The 22,524-nt window shown below is 47.5% G+C and overlaps 5 protein-coding genes across 5 annotated transcripts; 1 reads left to right on the forward strand and 4 right to left on the reverse strand.

Annotated features, from left to right (window-relative positions):
- Nucleotides 1–114: 114 nt before the first annotated feature.
- F4817DRAFT_247338 (uncharacterized protein) lies at nt 115–10,279 on the reverse strand. Its single transcript, XM_049299120.1, has 5 exons — nt 9,405–10,279; nt 3,541–9,341; nt 1,650–3,476; nt 790–1,553; nt 115–731 (listed from the first exon to the last, which is right to left on the reverse strand). The coding sequence occupies exons 1-5, from the start codon at nt 9,728–9,730 to the stop codon at nt 204–206; spliced, it is 9,246 nt and encodes a 3,081-aa protein (XP_049155427.1). The 5' UTR covers nt 9,731–10,279; the 3' UTR covers nt 115–203.
- A 950-nt stretch (nt 10,280–11,229) lies between these two features.
- F4817DRAFT_361337 (Gpi1-domain-containing protein) lies at nt 11,230–14,050 on the reverse strand (the record flags this gene model as incomplete). The annotated part of the gene is made up of 6 exons (XM_049306397.1): nt 11,230–11,565; nt 11,621–11,724; nt 11,782–13,375; nt 13,433–13,591; nt 13,723–13,815; nt 13,931–14,050. The coding sequence occupies 6 exons, from the start codon at nt 14,048–14,050 to the stop codon at nt 11,230–11,232; spliced, it is 2,406 nt and encodes an 801-aa protein (XP_049155428.1).
- Nucleotides 14,051–15,380: 1,330 nt separating this feature from the next.
- F4817DRAFT_319574 (putative mitochondrial distribution and morphology protein) lies at nt 15,381–15,844 on the reverse strand (the record flags this gene model as incomplete). Its single annotated transcript, XM_049301078.1, has 4 exons — nt 15,381–15,473; nt 15,584–15,660; nt 15,714–15,751; nt 15,804–15,844. The coding sequence occupies 4 exons, from the start codon at nt 15,842–15,844 to the stop codon at nt 15,381–15,383; spliced, it is 249 nt and encodes an 82-aa protein (XP_049155429.1).
- Nucleotides 15,845–16,035: 191 nt separating this feature from the next.
- F4817DRAFT_349064 (ribonuclease H-like domain-containing protein) lies at nt 16,036–19,059 on the forward strand. Its single transcript, XM_049304779.1, has 4 exons — nt 16,036–16,758; nt 16,833–17,166; nt 17,217–17,407; nt 17,470–19,059. Exons 1-4 carry the CDS (start codon nt 16,190–16,192, stop codon nt 18,803–18,805), a joined length of 2,430 nt encoding a protein of 809 aa, XP_049155430.1. The 5' UTR covers nt 16,036–16,189; the 3' UTR covers nt 18,806–19,059.
- A 983-nt stretch (nt 19,060–20,042) lies between these two features.
- F4817DRAFT_349068 (uncharacterized protein) lies at nt 20,043–22,229 on the reverse strand. Its single transcript, XM_049304780.1, has 11 exons — nt 21,502–22,229; nt 21,428–21,436; nt 21,344–21,361; nt 21,259–21,285; nt 21,170–21,196; nt 21,088–21,114; nt 21,009–21,035; nt 20,919–20,954; nt 20,839–20,865; nt 20,607–20,784; nt 20,043–20,511 (listed from the first exon to the last, which is right to left on the reverse strand). The coding sequence occupies exons 1-10, from the start codon at nt 21,949–21,951 to the stop codon at nt 20,671–20,673; spliced, it is 762 nt and encodes a 253-aa protein (XP_049155431.1). The 5' UTR covers nt 21,952–22,229; the 3' UTR covers nt 20,043–20,511; nt 20,607–20,670.
- Between the last annotated feature and the right edge of the window lie 295 nt (nt 22,230–22,524).

Here is a 22,524-nt window from a genome sequence, read left to right on the forward strand (position 1 = left end):
AAGTCACATAAGGTCATTTTCATCATGTCGTAACCACCGTTAAAACAGTAGATTCAATCTCTTATTGCAAGTGCCATGATGCAAAAGCATAGACTGAATATGGAATCCTAGCTAAGTACAAACTGCAGTAAATTCAAAGACGGCATTTCCGTGCTTTCCACAACATTGCAGTTCAATATGTCAGTTTAACCGCGATTAAATAATCACGATAACGACTCCTGGAACTCGCTCGGCCCCCCGAGTGCACGTCCAGTGCAGATGTAACCCATAGGCGTATGTAAGACATCCTGCGTCTTGCGAAGGAGCGTGAGCCACTCGAGGAGGAAAGAGGACGGATCGTCCGCAAATGGGGCGGGCGTTACTCCATTCGCCTGCTTTGAATCTGCGCTTCCTTTAGACGACTCGCCTGCCTCATCAAACGACGATCGTATGTAACGGCTTAGCGGGTCCCATTCAGCCAAGCTAACATACAGTCGGCCACTCAGTATACCCAGTTCGAATCTGAACCACTGCGGGAATTTGTAAGTGGGTGGTAGCGCCGGAAGACTGTAATACTTGAAAGTATTGAAGATTTCCATAGTTTTCGTAACAGGCGCTGCGTAGGCAATTAAGTGGACGCGCGGGGAGCGGGTATTGGTACGAAGCAAGGGAATCAACGACTCAGCCTCCTCGGGAATAATAACCAACGCGGTCTGTGTTGAGGGACTCCAGAGGATCCATTCCACGGGACGCTGTTACCCCATTGTCAGTAATTCCCACCAAAATATTTAACTAGTAACTATCACTTACCATGAAGTTGTCAGTCACGTTGTTCTTCTTACACTTAACCGTTCGCCCGAATTCCGTCGACACGAAGATTCGCGAGTCGGTTTCTCGTACGTGGAATTGCTTTCCCAGAGTAGTCCTTGCTACATATGTAAATGCGTGTTCGAATGCGGCCTCGTTCTGATTCGATGACGTATGTTCTAGCACCCCCGTACGCACGAAATATGAGACAACCGGATGGAGGCCCGGGAATGTCAGAGCTTCGTACCGGAGCGGCTTCTGTGTCTGGCGCACCTGTTCAACTTGTACTTGAAGCTCGCGCTCCTGTTCGACCTCTTCCATAGCACCTACGTGAAGAGGGCCGCGCTCTCCATAGGATTGGTTAAGTTGGTCGGCGAATTTCTGCAACTGTGGAGTAGACATGCGGTCCACGGTGCCTATCCGTGAACCTGCTAGAGCCCCGCCATACAACTGCTCTAATGTCTGGCGCTCCGGTTGCTGTATTGTCTCCAGCAGTTTTGCGCGTTGTGCCGGATCTGCAAGGAAGTTGTTATAGCGCCAAATCGCGTCCGTACGCTGACAGAAGTCGACGCCTTGCGCTACGTATAGGCTTTGCAGATCCTCATTTACACAGCATGTTTGCTCAAGAAGCCAAGCGATGACATGAGAAGAGTCGATGCTCGTACCTTTTGCTGGGCGGCAAAAGTCCCTGATGCTCTGATCAACTTCAGGAGGGGCAAAGAAACTAACTGACTGGGTGGTACGCAGCTGGCGGAGGCGCATAGCAGCTATCAATATGATTAGAAGGACCGTTCTCAATTACATAGGTACTCCTGAAACCATGCGGTACCAAATATAAGGTGTGAATAGTGAGCGGTACTTACCTTGCATAGTGTAGTCTTTAGTTTGCTTCAGTGCCAGCGTCAATGCACCGTGGGCGTCTGGTGGCAGCTTCAGGTCTACACCACGTGTATGCGCCTCATCCAGATAAACAACACAGTTCCGAAGATCATCTACGAAGGGAGTGGCTAAGAGCGGAACGTCGTTCTTTTTATCTCCCCGATAATGCACCCAAGCACGATTATCTGCGCCAAAATAGACGGCAGCGACGGCTTTGTTATCGATTCCTAGCCACTTCTCAGCCACCGTCTTATTGTCCATCTCGAGTATGTAGGCTCCGGCATCAATGAGGGTGCGGATGCTTTTACTATGCAGCTGATATAGCAGATCTTCCTCAGTCAATCGCTTGCCTTGAGCGTCTGCAGTAACCTGGTAACCTCGGTTACATCGTTGTAGAAGGTATGAGAGAACCTCTGCGCTTGTCTGCTGCAGGCTAGAAAGGTCGTCTTGTCGGATGGTCAAAGGAAGATTCATACGGCTGTCATTGGTGCCGCTGAAACCCGTCGTCCTAGCACCACGTTGATCCTTTGAAAATAGTGGGATATCCCACGCCGAAACCTGCAATTTGATTTCGAACTGCCTAGCATGGATCGGGAAGACGAAATGGTTACAATAATGATCAATGACGATTCGACTCAGACGCAAATGGTTCCATAGCTCCTCTAGCTGCCCTCCGTCATCAATGTTTATTACATTCCAGTGGTGCAATGCCTCCGGCAAACTGTCACAACCGGAAGACCACAGCTCATACTGTGCGGCTGGATCATCTGACTGAAGAACGTACTGTAACCCCTGACGGAACTGCGCGGAGGTAAGACCAGTGTAATAGAATGCTAAACAGGTGAACAATATGGACACATCTGGATGACCGAACTCGGATTGCTCGGACGGAGTACCTTTAGCTTCGAAGGGCACTGCGATAGGATCACGTTTAGGATGAAGGCCGTATTGAACATTCCATCGCTTGTTGAGGCAAAGAAGGAGGATCCGATTAATTAGGAGGCCTCGGACTAGAAGGAGTATCTTCGACGCCGCTTGTGGGTTGACGAACGCATTAACTGCCTGCATGAAAATACGTTCGTCTAACTTCGGCTCGTATAGGACTCGCCGAATTATCCCCTGCCGGCCCCGGAAACTTGAATCTGCGGGACGAAGAAAGGTTGTTTGTCCCCTACAGATACTTTCTAGTATGTAGTCATGAATCGCCTCCTCCACATCATTCTTCAAAAATTGCAGGATCGGAAAAGATCCCGAGCGCGATAATACCTCAATACTTGTTGGAAACCTTTTTGTCAAGTTCGGAAGATAATTGGCCACCAAGGCAAGCAACTCTTGGGCGACTTGCCATCGAAATGGGTGACCGTCAACAGCCATCTCGGGCCCGCTGGGGTAGTTAAGTTGCGTCTTAACCGCAAGGGTGAAATCGCATTCGTCCAGAACATCCCGGCAATTTTCGTCTAACCAACGCTGGAAGTTGTTCATACTTCTTGCTGCCTTTAATTTGCCGTCCGCGAGTTGCTGCCACCCGCCTAGTTTGTATGACAGAACATGTTCATGGCTCGTGAGAATTAATCCTCTACGAGTACGAGTAAGCCGGTGAAGCCTCTCGTATAGCTCCAACATCTCAGGGGTTGTCGGGGTCTTCCGCGAGAAAGGAATGTGAAGAACCTCACGCCCTACAAGACCTCCTAATCGCGACTGGGTGGTCTGTGCTGTCTGCATGAGAAGCGCTTTTGGCACAATTAAGCGCGAAAGATTTTTACCGTCTGCTAGGACGGCTATTACCATCGGCACAATGCACGATGTTTTTCCTACACCAAAGTTAGCGCCGAACCTGCAATAGAATCTCCTTGCTATACTAGCCGATATACTCACCTTTGCCCATGTTCATTTGTAACACACTATTCTGACCAGATTTCGGCGCTATCATGGCACACGCAACATCCACCTGTTCGGCTCGTATAAGAAAGTCGCTATCAATTTCGAGCAAGAGCCAGTCTGTCGATTTGAATGGCGACCAGTTCTGATGACCTGGGTTACGCAATTCCTCATCAGATGCTCGGTGATCCCCGCGCAGAACTGCGGAGCGGAGCCGCTCCAGTCGTTGTAGACTTGTAACAGCTACTCCGTACGAAACTAGAGCTTTTTTCATCCCGACCCCGAAGTCGTAGGCTGATGTAGATCTTAGGAATATAAGCATCTCGGTCGGCGATGTGCAAGGCCAGATAGCACCAAGCCGCAGCCATTGGAATCGGTGGTCATCACTGGCAAGAGCGTCATAGATTTGTTCGTGATATTTCGAAACCGTGAGGCGAGCTCGCTTTATTGCGTGGTTAACCTCCTTCAGAGCCGGCACTGAACCTTGAGCATTCAGTTGGCCTGTGTCTTTCAATGCAGCTAGACTCTGCAGAAGATCATTGCCGTATTTCTGCCGAATAACGTTGGCGGACCTCGCGAACCTGCGTAAGATGGCCTCTAATTCTGTGGCTTCGTTGAATAGGTCCCTTGTTGGCGATCCCCAAGTCCCGCTATACGCGGACTCATTTCCAGTGCCTAACTGAATGCCGGCTATCGTATTGTCTAGGTTGGGTCCGGCTTTAGTCACTAAGTCTTGAGCCACTGATGGGATAACTCGAGAATTCTTTCGGCCCGTAAACACTGGATTGACGTCCGTCCAGTTAAGCAGCGCAGATGAATCTCGTGGACCTTTAAGTGAGTTTAAAACTGCCTGGACTCTGTCAATATAGCCCTCGAGTTCGATATTTTCTAGCCTACGGTCCCATTCAGGACGTATCTTGTCCAATGCTAAGGGGACATTGATGACCTGAATTCCTAACGTTTCCGTGGATAGTTCATCAATTGGAACAGGCCACTGTTCTAGGAGACGACCGGCGAGCAGCCGACCCTGAATTTCACAGAAGTCCTGGTGCTCTTCGGCATTTCGTCCAGCTCGATCTTTCCATTCACTTCTACGGCGAGCCTTTGGTTCAAATGCAATGTGAGCTGAGGCTATGAGCGTCTGTAAAAGCTCAGTTGAGGGTCGTTCACGAGATTTGAAATCAAAGAAGCTGCCATAAGGAGGCGGTTCCAGATACTTGATCTTGCGGACCAGGGAAAAGGCAGCAAGAGAGCGGATCAAGTCCATGTTGGAGTTGGTATGGAAAGCTAGTAGCCCGAGGCGAAAGAGTAGAGGTGCAGAGTGATCTGCGTGACGACAGAATTGTACAAGAGACCCCCATTTCTCATATACAGACTCCTCGATTTGGCTGATAAGTGGCTCTGCACCGATAAGCGAGCTGCTATCGCCGTGGAATCCGCCAATAACTTCGCTGGACTCGAGAAGTGTCTTAAGAGTAGTCCGCATCTCTAGGGAAGACGAGCCTGTAAGGATGTGGCGAGCAGTCTCATACACGTGGACAGCTTTAGACGTTTTCCTGCGATCACGAGGGATATAAACAGTGTCTTGATAAACTTGACTAGATGTATCTAGAGTTGGACATTCGTAAAGTTGACGTTGCATTTTGCCACGGTTACGAAGGTGCGTTGCCTCCTCAGAATCAATGCCTGTTGTAACAATCCCGGCAAATTTGTTGAGCTGGTTAGATTTAAGAATGATATCCTGAACCAGGGACTCAAACCCATCATGTTGTATAGTTGCGTTCAGGTTTTCATTCCATGTTACGGTCTGTAAACGCTTCATTGGGGGTGGATAATAAACCCTCCGAGGAGGCAGCGCCGCCAAATCACTTAATATCGGATGCGTAATAGGCCCTAACGGTACCCAAGGCTGAGAGGCGCCCGAACTGAGGATTGCGAATGCCTCCTCTGTACCTGTTCTCCCTGTTAGAGCATCGGGAAGGCAGAAGGAAGTCATGGCATGACAGAGGGCTTTCGTATAAAGAAGCCGAGGTTCCGGAGGGCAAGAAAGCCGACCGAGGATATCATCGATCTTGTATCTACCATAATTTTGGGCGCCGATTATTCGCACATTAACATGCATGCCATTTCGATTATAGTTGAGCTGCCCAAGAGGTATAATTATGCTTCGTTTCCCAGAGATCGTATCCCGTAACACAATCATGCTCTGGAGGCCATGCCAAGTGCCCGCATCTTGATTAGGATCAATCTCTGCGTTTAGCTGTCGGCATTCGAGGAAGCCATTGCGGTTTACAAAGAATGATAGGTCCAAATGGCGCAGTTCCACTTGTAGCTTTCCAACTAAAGGCTGGGAGACTGTCAACCTTTCTGGCTGTTCGAAGTACTGGAGCGTCTTTGCGATCTGAGCGAAGACGCTTGACTGTGGATCGACAAGAGTCACTTTGCCGCGAATAGCTCTCCGTTTAGGAATATCAATTTCCCAATCACGCGGCCGTTTTTTCCAAATGACAGGCATCCGGCGAATCTCTAGGCATCTCGTACTGAAGTTCAACCAATGCACGCAGTTCTCTGTTAATTCGGTCGGTAAGTCGAAACTCTTTGCACTGGTGAAAATCCTTCTGGGAATAAATTCTAGAACACTGGTTGATGTACAAGCACGAATGATGACCTGACCATCGCGCATCCCAAAATGCACCTCTTGGTCATCAATGGGGTTCGAAAGTTGATGCGTCATTCCCGGTAAAGAAGAAGGGTACGTTAGAATGTGCTGGTTTCCAAATATCTCCTTGACATCTTCGCTCTCTTGAATTTGAAGAGGCAACTTGCCGCGGGGTTTCCCATTAACGAGCATATGACCTTCGATGAAATTATAATGAACTGTCTGGGTTCTGGTGTACTTCCAGTGCTTTTCTGACGCGCGGGCAACAATCCAACGATTATGAGGCGTAGGGAGAAAATCCCATTGACAGAAGGTCAACTTGGTACTATCTGAAGAATCGGACCAACACCTAGCTATCCCATATCCGACGGCATCTGGGTGGGCCTGTATGGCGGTCATGAGGAGGGACTGTAGATGGTACGCCATTTTTGTATCGCGCAGGAGCATAGACTTCAAACCATGAGGTAACTTGTTAACATCGACTAGCAAATTCTCCTGTAGGGCGACTGATGCTAAAACCCAAGAGCTCAGGTCTTCGGCACTCATGGCATGGTTGACTTCAGTATAGACCGCGAAAGTTCGCCGACATAGTATAGCGGCACAGAAACCGTACGTCGAAATTCGTTGCGCCGCATCAGCATCAGTATCAGTAGCGACACGGAGTTCTTTCCTAAGGCTAGTAGTCCACTCCAACGTAGCATTTCGTGCGGTTCTGAGTAAAGCCTCAGCACGACCCCTAGAAGAACCGGATGACAGGTGAAACAGCCTTAAAGTAAGTGTAATGATAAGTCCCATATAGTGATGTTCTCGCCAGTTTGTCAAGATAGCTCGAAGGCGCTTCTCTATGATCTCTGCTAAGCGCTCTACGAAACTAGCCTCCTTGAAAATGACGTGAGCTGCCCGTAGTGTCTCATCCGGTAGTCGAGGGCCTGCCTGGATGGCAAGCTGGGAAAGGACACGGGCCGTATCCTCATTCCCGATATTCAGGTTAGAAGAGCCCATTTCAACAAGTATGTTGGGCCAACGCCGTACATTGCCGCCAAGTAGCTTCTGGTATGCTGAGAATTCATGGACAGACATGTTAGCTGGGCATTCGACTTGGTTTGCCTGGACTTCATAGGACGATGGTCCATCTACAATAGGCGACGGGTGCTGTATCACCGGTATAATCGTGGCTTGAAGTGCGCTGGGAGTATGAACAGCACAAAGATGTAGGAATGTTAGGGGCCTTTCTAAATCATTAACCCACAGTCCAGTACCGTGGTCGTACAGTCTGAAATCTGCGGCGAGGGGAAGAAGTACACGGGAAAGAGGTGCTTTGCCTCTATTGAACTTGTAGTGCGTTTGGCTGAAACATTTAATGGACGACGCCAGAGATATACCTCGTGCTTCGGCTGTCATATAAGGTTGCAGCGGTGGACAGTTTGTGAGTTCTATCGCTGGATTTGGGGACTTATTGGGGCGGCTTGGGTGCGCTAGAAGCGATAGGATCTTCCAAGTGGCGTCCCGGTAGACTGAAAGGTAATGAGGGATAGCCAGCTCGAATATCAAGACAGACCTGGCGGGTTCATTTTCAGGGAGAAATGCTTCATGTATTTCGATCTGCAGTCGCTTCCGAGCACGCGCGTGCCAACATGCCTTACATCCTCGCACATCGCGCTGCCCATTTTTCCACGAGCAGCAGCAAGTTCCCTCTGCAAGTCCTGCTGTGTGATCGTCGTACTGTTTGCAGGTCCTGTTCCATTCAGCTTCTTTGGCATCACGAGCTTGATCGGACGCAGTCTGGATGCGCAGACCTAACAATCGCATCTCGGCGGACTGGGCAACGTAGCGCACCGCTAGAGAGTTGTTATCGAACCTGTCGAATATAGTACCGTGGCGACTTTTAGAATTCTTCTGGGCTAAGTAAATTTGAATGTCCTGAAGGCGGCGCATTTCAGACATCGTAGGCAGCTGGAGGACGTCAAGGAGCTCGGGCCTAAAAACACGTCGATAATCATCAAGGAGAGGACACACCGTAACAGCGCATCTATCCAAACGAACCCATGAAGTAAACAAGGTGAGAATCATAGAGCTCATCTGCTCGGGATCCGACTCATAAGTCGTGCCAACTTCAGCAAAAACATCATCAATTTCCTTGGCTGTCTGGATACAACGAGTCGTAATACCTTTCACACTATCCCGGTCAGGTAACCCATGGTGTTCGACACGAGTCTCTAAATCTGCAAGACGGAATATATGATCCGTGAAGTCTTGTGTTTGTTGGATAGCTTTATCAAGTGGTTGGGGAAGATTCAACGATGTTATACCGGCTTTTCGCGGTGGCTGGCTATATAGGAGACGATCGAGGTAGCCGCCACTATTAGGGAGAGAGAGATCAAGTGCGTGATCCGCATGGAGAGGAAGCACTGGAACACGCCGTGTTGTAGCTTTCTTGAAAGATTCCCAAGCATTCTCAACTTGTTTGGTCGCTTCCCGGATTACATTTTCGATCAAGGGAGAAATCTGGCTAAACAACGACTCGGGTAATGTGCTTTTAGTCTTGTCCATCTCTAGCTTCGCCATGCGGCGACATAGTTTAGTGCGTAGCGTAATAACCATGGCTGGGCTGAGCTTTCCAGCAGATTCTTTTAGTAAGTCTGCTAGCAACAAACATATGAGGAGCTTGTAACAAATACGCCCCTGTTCGTTGCCAAGGGTCAAGCAGAGGTGCCGTTGAGCTGCAACACGCAAGACCAACCAAAATGGGAGCCGGCGCCAGGGTAAATCTGCACCCTGTATGTTAACATCATCTCGGACTCGCTTTCGGAGCATAGGCGTCTGGTAGTAGCTCCCCATCGCCTCGAGGATCGGCATAAGCATCTGAGTAATCAGTGCTGGGTCGGTTGTGTCCCTAATCTCAGTAATTGAGACGTTGGCTTTTTGTGCAGAGGCCTGGAGGCTATAAAGCGATTCCATACTGGCCTGCTCCAGGAAAGTTGCTAGACATTCTTGAAATGGTTCATCGGCGAATGAAGAAAGGGGTAGCCGGACTGAACGGCCGGGGAAGTCCCACTGTAACGCATGTCCCGCAGCGAGAACATGCTCCGAGACGGCTGATGTCTCGAATGCCTCGAACACAACGGAATGTTCTCCATTTCTAATTTTTCGCGGTAAGTAAAATTGAGCAATATTAGAAAATAGTTATTAGTTATATACTGACTGCTTTGTGCGGCGGATAAGTAGAGCTGCATTCTGCTCTGCAACGTGCAAGATGAGCATCTGGTCTGGCTGAAGTTCGCGAAAATAGGCCAGAAGCACCGACTTATCCAAACGCCCGGAGTGAAGAGGAAGGCATGCTTCGAAAGAGGCACGAAGAGACTGATATGCTTTAGACCAAGGTGGTCCCACAAGGCTATCAAGAGTGTCGCTGGCGCGGATGATGCGCGTCAAGACGTCGTACGATACAGCCTCGATGTCTGGATCCTGCGACCCAGGCAACCGAGGAGGTAACACGAGGTGGTTAAAAACAGCTTGAAGCAGATCCATGGTGTTTCGAACACAAACGCAATACGCGATGCAATGTCTGCCTAAGTTGAAAAAATGATTTAAGTTGGAAGAAAATAAGATAGAAGAGGGGATGGCAGTATGTAGTGGTAGTCGAAGTAATGGGAATGGGAATATGCTGTACCCCGTGCATGCAAAGAGAATAAAGCTGTTGCGAGGCAACGGAGATATAAGTCCTGGTGGTGGTTAGGCTGACCCGAAACCAAATAGGACGGCTGCAGTCCGATCATTGGTTAGGCCAATTACTGTGTAATGCAGGCGGTTTGGGCATACAAAGTAGCCCATTTAGATTCTATTTGAAGATGATAGATCATATTCGATTGTTCCGCCGGCGCCTACTATTGGAGCCAGAACACCTAAAGCAAACCGGCCTAAGAGGTAGCCTGCCGGGTGCTGAGTTGTTATCTCTTGTGGTACACATTTTGTCTACCTAGTTTAGGTATCTTTAGCTATTCAAACACTCGAATCTATATGGTAGTACAGGTTATGAGGCAAGTCGATTCTTGGTGGCGTTTGTAGTTGATATTGGCTTGAGTTACAAGTTACAGTTGGTTCTGCGCGACGGGAAGATGCAGGTCTAAGCCGGTTGATACCGCACGGTACCACCTGCCCTACCCTAGCTGCCTGGTGGAATATCACATTCAGTTCACGTGACTTATCAATACCTACATGTACGTACCTATGTAATGTACCAGTTACTGATAGGTGGGGGTATCTAAGTTTCTCACCAATCAGGAACATCATTAGAAACGTTGCTCAATTAACATCTCGAAACACTTCCAATTCACTCCATGTCCCCTAAAAACCCGACGTGGCACCTCTAAACCAACAGCACGGGGTAAAAGAGGATACGCAATCGTTAGATGCAGTGTATCAAAGAGGTACCTAACTCCATTGAGGCCCTATGCGCGGAATACTACATGCCAAGGGTACAGATGTAGGGGTCCCATAAATGACCTACATATTATTATTTACGTCGGCAGGTCGGTCGAAAGTGCTGCTTTGATTGACGCATATCCAGCTCAATGGCAAACGAGTCCAGGAGCTGGTTCACTGTGGATCGTACACGACTACCAGTACCTAACATATATGAATTGACTCATAAATCACCATTCCCCAGATGGCGAACCAACAATCTCTGTAATTACAGCACCGTTGCACCGAGCCTCACTTGCAAGTCAGCAGTTTCAATTACAGCATTACAAGTGAAGCCAGCATAGCACTCTTTTGCATAGGTAGTAGCAATAAGTGCCTAATATCGCGTCACCGGGTATCGGCGCCGTATAGGCTTACTGCCTTAGTTTATAAACTGATAACTCACAGTACGCAATCTGTTCACGTCGAATTTGTGTATCGTAGCACCGAAAAATCGTCATATAGGTACATTCAAAGAGCTGCTTCACGTCCTACTCTCTTATACAGAATGTCATGATCCGTCATCGTCATCTACTGTCTATATTGCCCAAGCGCCAAATGTCTCATTAATCATATTCCTTATTGAAACCTCTTCCCGCACGTCCATTCATATGCCGTCGTCCGTCCACGATTGCGGTAGAGGCGAATGTATATGCGTATACATTTACAGGTCGCTTCTTTGCCGGTAACGAATTTAGTGCTTCCCACATCTCCATGATACCCGCCCTACGCGCCGGGAGCATACTATATTGTAAAGAGTAGAGGGCTTTCCTATGAATCGGTGGAACAAAACGGCCCGTAAAGAGACAGAATAACACTCGAGGTGATAAGTAGTGTTTGCGAATACGGCTGCCCATCTGGAAGTATTGATGAAACATGGCTGTAAACGCGAGAGGTATAGGCTGTATCATGTTAGTTGATTATCCATCACAGCGAAACAATTAGCATATAACCAACCTTTACATAAATAATGGAGGTGGGTTGCGAGAGGGAAGGTAGAGTCGATGTACAATTAACACTAAGTCTATATGGGGTATCACGAAGTTCAAAACGAATGCCGCCTATGTTGAGATTAGCTACAAAGTTGCATGGTAGGCAAATATTCTCATAGAACTTACCTGGGAGACGCCGAGGATCTTTACCCCTTAGCATCAACGCGAACAATGGAAAATGATTTAAACAAGAGAGCAGTGTGTCGAAGATGGCCTTGAACGATATGATGACCATGCGCGCTAGGGCAAAGTTAAGGTAGAACACAACAACGGTTGGCAGTAGAAAGAAGAGGAGCGTAAATAAGATGGTGCCGACGAGAAGCTGGTCGAGATCGTAATCGCATGCATCGACACGATTTCGCAATACGTTATACTTCTTGCCTCGAAATAACTGGAAAAGGGAAAGCAAAATCGTTAACTGCCAGTGGAAGATACGTGCTGAGGCAAGATAAAACGAGTAAATATGAATCGTAAGGGCCGAGAGCAGATCGGAAAAAAGCGCAATAGGCATACTAGCTCCAGCAAAGCTAGAAAACCCAATGAACCAGACCATGTGAGGCAGTAAGGGCTCTAAAGTGCTGATGCAACTAGACCAGTAATCAATAACCCAAAGGAACAAGTCGCCCAAAAACAAGGCCAACTCGCTATTCAGTTTCAGACCAGCAGGCCAGCCCATGAGCCAAGAAATACTAGTCCGTAGCAGGTCGATAGTATAACTGCCCAGAAGCATGCTTATCGTGTCAGCCACCCACTCGGCGTTGTCGATGATGTATGAACCGAGGGCGATGCCGATAATGACATCGTTGGCCACGAGCCATAGACTGTTATAAAAGCGTATGTAATCTGGGTGACTGGTCGTGACACTGGCCCAGTCATTTTTTCGTAGACGGAGTTTGACATACTGCATGGGCCAATAGCAGAATTGTTGGAGACGTATTTCCACTTGCTGAGCTGTTGCAGACACGTCCTTGAGGGCAGGCGAGTTTGGTCGAGCCCTCCATTCTAATATAAGTAATAGAGCTTCGGCTGCACATCGGTGGCCAAGAAGAAGAAGCACAAAGGCCCTACGTATTATAGGAAATGCGTAGAGAATAACCATGTCCCATATCCAAAGGACTATGTAATCCCTCATGTTCGCCGCCTGTTCTACCACTCGCTCAGAGACGCTGAGAGTACGCTTCGGCCTGGTGCCAATAAGTGGCACGTTTTTCTGCAGCAAATGCTCCAACTCCCATGACCAGTTGATTTGATTGACAATTCTCTCAAGAGCCCTATCCTTTAGTGAAGGAGTATGCTTTACTACGGAATGGTTCCTTAACTTATCTACTAGGAGACGTTTTTTATGCTTGTTCCTTCGTTCCTGTTTTTCTTCCTCAGCCTCGGAACTATCGGACGTATGATGCGATGCATGATCCTCTTTGTCAGCAAGCGAGAGTGCAATCGGGTTCAAGGAGATATATTGCATGCGAAGCGGAATTGGCCTCTCGAATAGAACGATCTGAATGCTTGATGCTCTCGTACAGGCGATCTTGGGCACTTGATGGGACGGTCCAACGATGGCGCGCACCCATGAGGAGTCTGGCTCGATATTAGATTCGCGGTTTGTAGTACCGATAACATGCATAGACGACTGTCCACAAAGCTCGAATATACGGGGTATAGGATGAGGCGCACTCCTCAATAGAATGCCGGTCTTCAGTGCGTTCTCGACACTTCTTGGCTAAGATATAATAGCGTTAATAGAGAACCGCAGTACAACTAGGGTCAAATAGCTCACGTCGACATGGTCCAAGACAGCGATAACAACAACATCGAGGTTCGAGTTCCTCCAGCCGACAATAACACCGGGGGCATCAGACGTAGGGATGTCGATCGGCCAAAATACCCTCATCAGTCCATCATGCTCTGGCATGACCAGGTGACCAGCGTCAGAGCACTCCACTTAGAAGGAGCCTCTGCGCCGAAGTTGTTCTCGAGCAGATATTCCAAGACTAGGCGATCGCGGATGCTACAAATTGTTTATTAGTTAAGTTGAACTCGGAACTAGGAAGAAAGTTGCAACAATACCAGATCGACCTCTATTCGAGCAATGTGTTGCACGGGTATAAATATGAGGACAAATGCGAAACTCAAGAGAGCAAATCCCTGGGTGACGCGGGCCTAGATATAGGGTGGTCAAGCATTAGATAAATATTCCTCCTTTTTGTATTCCTCTCACTAGATATCCATGCCTCCTATTTCTCAAATGTAGTGGGCAATTAGGACATCTACTCACAATAACACCTTTATCCCAGGCAAAAACGGCCAATTCGTAGAGCCGAGTAACCAGATCCCATCGAGCAGTGATGTAGCCAGCTACGAAGATCGCAAGGGTGAGGATGGAAAAAGGGTGCATGTAGGAAGTCGGAAACGAATGTTATTCGGGTCGCATCGCCTATAATCTTGGTATTTTCCTGGATATTCGCGCTGGGAGGTAAAGGAGACCCTTGTAGTTATGAATCCTCCAAGTCAGAAATCTCTCCTACGGCAATATAGCTTTGACTGCCTTTATCTCGAATAATGTCGGTCGTTATCCGGTCGTCTCGAGTGAAGTCACAGTCGGCAATGGCGATGTTGGGTCTGCGCTAGCTTTGTCAATATTTGTCGCACAAGGTTGTTTTCTTAGTCCTTCGTATTCTAAGTTACTACCCGTGAACCGGCTCGACACATATAACGAGCGACGAGGTTTAATGAGAGAGGATTGGTTAAAGGCGGCTGAGCTTTCGAGCTTGAATGTTGAAGATGTTTGTTGCTGCCCCTTGCAGTTTAGACTTGCAGGGTTGCATTGCGTATTCAATGTTGCGTGTACTTTTAGGTTATCGATAGAAAATTAGCTGGGTTGCGATCACCCTTCTGACGTCGAGGCCGACCCGAGTGCTCTGCAAAGCTCCGATCCGCCGATCCACTATTTGACAACCCAAAAAAACCGATTCAGCCCCATCGATACTTGCCTATCTAAACAACCTCACAATTGGACAATGACCTTGGACTCATTTTCATGTCAAAAAATGGGGTTCGAATAAGTTGAGTTTATTATATACGGTATGTAAAACGTTATAATAACACATTGTCGCTCAATATTTCAACCTACCACTTCCAAGGTATTAACTTAACGTGTTGTGTAAGCCTTGACTTCAAAAATATTATACTCACGGAAAGCAAAGAGCTTACACAAGATGGGAGAAATCAGTAAAGATAATCAAGAGGGGCCTTAACACATTTTAAATAGTTGGAGCTGGGTTATCTTGGTACCTAGGTAGGTAAGGGTACTGAATACGAGCTCTTACCCCGATCCCCCATTTTCCTAAGCTACCTCCTCTGTACATACACTAATAACCCGCCAAGATATTACGGTTACGTCGCTTCGCTGTAATAGCCCTGCCCTGCATTTCCTTTCACCTCTTGGTCTTATTATTTTGCTAGCGATCCTCACTTTAGCTAAGGCACGGTGAGGCTGAGCTCGGTTGGTAAAAGCCGAGCAAAGAACCGCGGGGTTGATTTAGAAGGATAACATTGGCTGGCTGGCTGAGACCATCTCATATAGCCAACGACCCACGGCTCATCTGCAGTCAGCTCAAGCATTTCAGCTTCTAGGTGTACGTAGTCTAATGACCTATCCATTTCTAATGGAGCAGTTCGGAAACTCGGCACTTTCTGCGGCCCAGTTAATCGTCTCTCGGGTTTCGTCATTTCCTTTTCATATGAAGAGCATCGCCTTCTTTGCTATCTTCTCTTGCTTCGTCCAGGAGCTTATCTATACCTCGTTCTTTAAGAGCGACCTATAAAAGTACATTCATTCATTAGTATCTAGTTAGTGATAGGCCTATATCCTAAAATCAGAGGATCCCTCCGATAGGTTCAACTAAGGGCTTAATGTTTTGTTACCAACCTGGAGACATTTTTGATAATCTTTAAAATGCTTAGCGCACTCATTGTCGTCCGCTTTACCATTGCCTCGCAGGTATTCTGGGGATTGTTAGACAGAACCAAGAAAGATAGAATACTAATTCCACACATACTCTCGCTATACCACTTAAGAAAGCAAGTGTCGTATCGCCTACAGCCATCAGCTTTGATAAAATTTGTAGTTATTAGGATATGTAACTCACTCCTTTACTTCGTTACACTCTGGCGCAAGAGAGGCAGACATATTGGTATATTAACGCTAACACGTGATTCGTAATATACAGAGTAAATACCATCAAAAAGTAAGAGATGAGTGAAGATGGTGACAGCTGCAGCTAATGCCAGGATGTATAGAATACGGTTATCGCTATCTTAGCGCATGCAGTAAGGTCGTGTAGGATGTGTGACATTTAGGTAGGTACATCCCCGCAACGGGAATTCCGCCAGTCATATGCATTATCGATAAGCACTTAGGCCTATGCGCTAGAATTTTTTGAATTGGTCCAGCGCATTTTAATCCCTAAACATCGTCAACTCTTTATCGTCAGGTTCCCTGTCGCTAGCAAAAAGCAGCACTTAAGCAGCGACCATGGACCCCCCTCAAGATTTCAAGTCCGTACAGGAGAATATACAAACAGCTCTCGTAGCCACTACTAGGTTGACCAACCAGATTGCCGCCGAAGATATCAGCTTCCAACGAACAAGCAATCCGGATGTTGAAGAACAATTAGATGATACGTCCTCGCGCCTTCTCTCGCTAGCCACATCGCTCCTTTCATCTGCAACCAAGGGTACCGATCTGAAAGGCCCGGCTCTTGAGGATAGCGACGATGTTGATGTTCATTGGTCGCGCATTATCGACGTGATAGACACACTGCTAGAAAAGGCAGATACTTGCTTGGATGAGTACACCGGTGTAATCAAGAGGAAGACCGCACCAACCGAACAGCCAGGGCCGCCACAAAAGAAATCAAGATCGACTACACTGGATAACTCTCTTCGCCGCGCGAATATTATCAAACCTCAGAATGCATTCGAACTAAAACCAAACAATCTCGACCCATTGCCCTGGAAGCCGATACTCACCGCGAAACCGCATGCGCTTATCTCTCTCGAAAAGAGCCTAGGGACTTTCGTCGACGATAATCAGGCAACTCAGTACGTGTCTTACTCTTTCGGGGCAGAATATCAAAATAAGTCCATCATATGCAGCAAGCTGACAATAAAATTAGATACAAGCATCCTTATGAGGCCGAAATTCACAAGCTACAATACCCAGAAGCCGTTTTCCAAGCGCGAGAACCCATTAAATATCAACCCGTCGAAACCACAACAGCTACCTTCGTCAATACCTTTGAGGGCGTTTTAGATATGCTTAAAGAACTAAAAACTGCTACCGAAATTGCTGTCGATGCGGAACACCATGACTTCAGAACATACAGCGGTCTACTATCGTTGATGCAGATCAGCACGCGCGAGAAGGATTGGATTGTCGATACTCTTCAGCCATGGCGTCACAAACTCGAGGTTTTAAACGAGGTGTTCGCCGATCCGAAGATCGTCAAGGTTAGTTATAATCTCCCGTCCAATCTCATCCAAGTGTCTAACGATAATAGGTGCTTCATGGTGCCTACATGGATATCATCTGGCTACAGCGAGACTGTGGTATCTATATCGTGGGGCTCTTCGATACATTCGAGGCCGCAGTAGCCCTTCAATATCCTAGTAGGAGCCTTGCATATCTGCTAAAAAAGTTCGTCGACTTCGATGCAGACAAGAAGTATCAATTAGCTGACTGGAGAATACGGTATGAATTGATCATGGTTCTAATATACATATCGTACTTAAGCCTTGCTGACTAGAATACAGCCCGATACCTGACGAAATGTTCTACTACGCGCGCTCAGATACCCACTATCTACTCTATATTTACGATATGATGCGCAACGAGTTACTGCAACAAACCGCAGAAGAATCAGGATACAATCTGATGAACCAAGTTCTCGATAGGTCTAAAGAAACATCCTTACGACGGCATGAAACGTCCACATATGATGCCGAAAATGGCCAGGGTCCCTTTGGGTGGTATAACCTACTCATAAGACAGTCTGCCGGGAAGTTTTCAAAAGAGCAATTCGCTGTATTTCGAGCCGTGCACAAATGGCGGGACGAGATGGCCCGTCGCGAAGATGAAAGCTCACTATTTGTGATGAGTAATGCGACGCTTTTCGACATAGCCAGACGTATTCCGCCAGATCCTAAGGCCCTTCATAGCCTCGTTGATTCCACATCCCACATAGCCAAGCGTGAGGCATTTAACCTATTCAAGATTATTAGTAAAGCTAAGGCGCAAGGAGTGAATGGACCCACTGTTACTGAGGTTATTCGTAGCAATGCGCCACCTACGATGGGCATTGGTGAAGTCGCGAAATCAGTCCTTCCCCAATTACGAAGTAACGATGCAGGAGCCTCGGGAATCCAGGATGTAGTCTCTCAGATATCGAAATTATGGGGAAAGGTTCCGATCAGTAGTCGATGGGAAGAGTCATCTACCGCCAAGACCCGAGCCGTGCAGTTTGAACTCCCCTGGGCCCAATTTATTAAGTCGGGTAAGGTACTGGAGGTTATAGATACGCCGGCACAAGAACCAGTCGCTCAAATGGAAGAATCGATTATTCACTTAGAAGAAAACCAGGCAGCTGATAGTGAGTTTACACTCAAAGCTGGTTTAAAGCGCAAAGCGCCTGAAATCGAATCGGATTCCGAGTCGGGAGAGGTGGACGATACACCATCCAAACCAAAGTCTACTTCGACTGCTTTCCTTGATACGGATGAAATTGCAGTTCCCGACTCAGATGACAGCGAAGAGCAGAGAAGAGAGAGAAAGGCTAAGAAGGCTGAAAAGAAAGCTCGTAAAGAGGCCCTCAAGGAGGAGCGTCGACAAGCAAAGAAGTTAACCAGGCGAGCCAAAAAAGAAGCATCCACTGATGCAGCAGAAATATCAGGGAAAGGAGGAGACGAAGAGGACGAGGATGAGCCTTTCGATTACAGCAAGGCAAAATCTGTTCTGAATGCATCAAGAGCTGCCAACAGCGCTCCCCAGGCAGCCAGATTTAACCCTTATGGGATGACTATCGATGGTCCGAAACCCGCGAGGAAAATGCACGGAGAGAAGCCTGGCAAGAGCGCCACGTTTAGGAGATAATACACTTGAATATATAGGGAGAGTCTGTACATAACAAAAGGGCACCCTTGTTTGGCGTTTTCCATGGTCGAGAAATCGGCATCTTTACGTTGATATGCATTCTCATGGAGTTGAAGGGTTATTCCAGGCCTAATAAGGCCTCCGGGCAATGGAAGCCATAGGTTAGTTGGCCAAATTCTAGGGATCACCTATGAAATCGCAATTAGGCATGGTGGTAATTGCGCTTAATAGACCATGCTTTTAGACGATGATGATACCTCTGTCCTACATGCCGTATTGATTTCATGGTACATATTACGTCGTGGAGGATGATGCGAATATTTTACGCCCATCATCTATCCTAATCTAAGAAAAGAATACCCGCACACCAGGTAGGTAAGTATACAACTTAACGTTTCCATCTAACTCAGACTATTATATTATATACCTTAAAAGGAATTCCAAGGAAACAGTGATGCTCTGAAACACAGACGTGTATCCTCCTGGCGACGGTACGAATCAAAAAGGGTGAAAAATAAGGCGGTAACCAGAATGGCGACCGTTAAACTTTATGAGTAAAAGCTTTGAAGTAACGAAGTTTACTAGGCCCAGCAGTGCCAGGGAGGATACAATAAGAATTCAGATGCGTGAGATATATATCTTATTCCATGTGTCCATTTCTCGATCCTGTAGCTATGAAAATACATATCAAAATGTGGCCAACCTTCCCAATGTGAGTGATCAATGAATGCTATACGAAGTACCGCCGCGCTATTATACCATGGTGCACTAAATCCCTCCAACCCAGACCGAGCGGTCTATCCTGTAGTAGTAGTAGTAGTAGTAGTAGTAGTAGTAAAATGTTCATTCTTATAAGCGCTCTATACGTCTTCTTAGTGGCAGCAACGACACAAACAGCCGCAGTGTCCATCGCAGTAGGCTCTTCCGCCGCAATGGCCCGTGCAGAAACCTCCGCAGTGGTTTCTACAGTGCCGGCAACAGTTATGATGTCGTCGTCCGGCGTCTGAATCTCGCGATCGTCGGCGATAGGCTCGAATGCTGTGCATGGGTTAGCAGACGGGTATAGTGAAGATGTTGAGATGCTTGTCTTTACTTGATTTCACTTTGGAAGCCTCTTTCTCCCCTTTCTCCTCGCTCCCCTCTCTCGCCTCGCTCCCCTCTCTCACCTCTTTCACCCCTTTCCCCTCTGTCACCTCGCTCTCCTTGCTCTCCCCTCTCTCCTATATCCCCTATTTCTCCCCTTTCTCCTTGTTCTCCTCTATCCCCACGGTCTCCTCTCCATCCCCTCTCTCCCCTTTCACCCATTTCGCCTCTCTCACCTCTTTCACCTCTCTCGCCGTTCTGACCATCCCGGCCATCAACGCCATTACGACCGTCAGTACCGTCACGGCCATCGGTACCATTAATACCATCAATACCATCGCGACCATCCGTACCGTCTCGACCGTCGATACCATTGATGCCATCTTGGCCATCTCTTCCGTCCTGGCCATCGACACCGTCGCGGCCATCAGCTCCATCAGCTCCGTCTCTTCCGTCTATGCCATCTCTTCCGTCTGTGCCATCTCTCCCATCAATTCCATTTGTTCCGTCCCTCCCATTAGCACCATCTTGGCCGTCGGTGCCATTTCGACCATCAGCGCCATCCTGACCATTAATACCATCTCGACCGTCTCTTCCATCGCGGCCGTCACGACCGTCGCGACCTAATCATGCCATTAGAAAACTTTGCTGATGGCGTAATTTAATTCGAACCCTTTGGGGTGAGTTCCAGTAATTATAAGTGACAAAAGCTACTCACCAGGTGGACCCTGTATCCCTTGTGCTTTTATGGAAATTAGCATTACTCCCAACATGATAAAGGATCAAAAAAAGGTAGATATATCGTTATGAAAGCAGCTAGTTCTCAAGTTTTTGATAAGCGAGGCAAATTTCTTACGTCCTACCGCCCCATTGGGACCTCGTTCCCCGGCAGTCCCCTAAATACACATGTTAGTATATCACAAACAGTATACGAGATTCCTGAGGCTTACTCGTAGACCAGGATCACCGATAGGGCCCTTAAGAAATGATGTTAGTTTGAATATTAGTTAACGTGATAATGACGCCTTACTTGGGGGCCTCGGTCGCCTCTATCCCCAGGTAGACCCTAAACATGTTAATCGGTTGACTGTGGTTTATTTCTATAGTATTGGAAGCTTACTCGGGGACCCCTTTCACCAATCGGGCCCTATTAGTTTGTTAAATAAGTGCTATCGTTGTACTAGCATGTAGAGGCTCACCTGAAGACCTCTCTCACCCGGAATACCCTAAAAGCACGTCAATTAACTACTTCGCTTTCTTTATATTATAGTGGTGACTTACCTGTGGGCCCTCGCTACCGCATTGCCCCTATGGAAACGGGGTGATTAGTTTGTCCACTACAAGTAGCCTATATAGTGAAGAGGAGTTACCTCAGGACCTCTATCACCTGGTGGTCCCTAAGTTTCTAAGTCAATTATATTGTTATAACTTCTTCAAATGCCATCTAAAGCTTACCTGGGTACCGGGAAGCCCCTATTGGAGAGGGTAACTATGTTAGTTTGCTAATTAAAATCTATCCATATGATAGGAAAGACTTACTGGAGCACCCTAGTGCCCATTAGAAGGGAGATATTAGCTAGTTTCCAATATTACATGACACGGGGAAAGCCTACAGCAAGTCCAGGAACCCCCGGTGGACCCGGTGGACCTGGTAGACCTTGTGGACCACGAATGACCTTGAGATGATTATAACGATTGTAATAGCCCTTCTTCGGCGACTTGCGTTCGCTAGAGTAACCTTTGCGGTTTTTACAACAACAAAAGTATACTATGAGAAGTGAAAGAGATATTGCAAGGATAACTCCCATTACTATAAGGGCAGTGGCAGCAGAGTTACCACTAGAACTAGTCGGCGCCGGGGTTGGTGTGGAAGACGTTGTCTCGAGGACTGCCACGTTCGCTTTCGTCTGAGTCCATCGTTGGCCATTACCCAGTGGAATTACCGTTACGTGTGTCTCAGAGGACTGGGTTATCGTAAGGGTACGGAAACCTTCTGCCCTACCATTAAGTCCCGTGACAGATGTTTGTTGTGCGAGAATTGTCAATGGAGTTGCAACGCCCATATTGTCCGACCCTCAAAAGAAATGGAAAGACAGAATATGGCACTGGGACATTTATATTACCTACTCCTCAGTGTTTATTCTTCCAAGTTTGTCGGAAAGCCCACAAGGCTGGGTAGGTAGGCAGGAAATACCATAGTTTCGCCATAGTTCTCGCTCTCTGCATTTCGTCCAACTCTACCTAGGGTAGGACTTCCTAAGTAGAAGCGAATCGAGCAGGGCGAATCTATGGGCTAGCAGCTACGGGCCGAACTGAACGCAAAAAGCCGGTCTACTTATCGATGTCATCATCGCTGGCTGAGAGCTCGAGGCTAAACGAGCCAACAGTTGCCGCGATTCTGCGAATGTGTGATAATGCACAATGTCTTTGTTCGCAAAGCTGCATGGCTGGAGTGGACAGCCGTTGGCTGGAGGGGACGTTGTTGGTGCACAATAAATACATGGCATGTTACGCATTAATAGGAAGCGAGGCTTCGAATCATGTGGCGTTCCAGCTGTCAAAAAGGATGGTAGCATACATGAGTAAACGTACATAATTCTCCTCATCTCTTGTTTGTGGCATGTTAGGTAGATTTG

The sequence above is a fragment of the Daldinia loculata genome (genome assembly GCF_022478755.1).
Source record: "Daldinia loculata strain CBS 113971 unplaced genomic scaffold F4817scaffold_62, whole genome shotgun sequence".
Lineage (NCBI taxonomy): Eukaryota > Fungi > Ascomycota > Sordariomycetes > Xylariales > Hypoxylaceae > Daldinia > Daldinia loculata.

Coding starts and splice junctions, on each gene's coding strand:
- F4817DRAFT_247338 (XM_049299120.1), bottom strand. CDS start 9,730: ATGGATCTGCTTCAAGCTGTTTTTAACCACCTCGTGTTACCTCCTCGG. Junction 9,342..9,404: donor CTTATCCGCCGCACAAAGCA/GTCAGTATATAA, acceptor GCGAAAAATTAG/AAATGGAGAACATTCCGTTG. Junction 3,477..3,540: donor ACAAATGAACATGGGCAAAG/GTGAGTATATCG, acceptor ACTTTGGTGTAG/GAAAAACATCGTGCATTGTG.
- F4817DRAFT_349068 (XM_049304780.1), bottom strand. CDS start 21,951: ATGGGCGTTGCAACTCCATTGACAATTCTCGCACAACAAACATCTGTC. Junction 21,197..21,258: donor CAGGTGATAGAGGTCCTGAG/GTAACTCCTCTT, acceptor CCGTTTCCATAG/GGGCAATGCGGTAGCGAGGG. Junction 20,866..20,918: donor GAGGCGACCGAGGCCCCCAA/GTAAGGCGTCAT, acceptor TCATTTCTTAAG/GGCCCTATCGGTGATCCTGG.
- F4817DRAFT_349064 (XM_049304779.1), top strand. CDS start 16,190: ATGGACCCCCCTCAAGATTTCAAGTCCGTACAGGAGAATATACAAACA. Junction 16,759..16,832: donor GACGATAATCAGGCAACTCA/GTACGTGTCTTA, acceptor CAATAAAATTAG/ATACAAGCATCCTTATGAGG. Junction 17,167..17,216: donor CCGATCCGAAGATCGTCAAG/GTTAGTTATAAT, acceptor TAACGATAATAG/GTGCTTCATGGTGCCTACAT.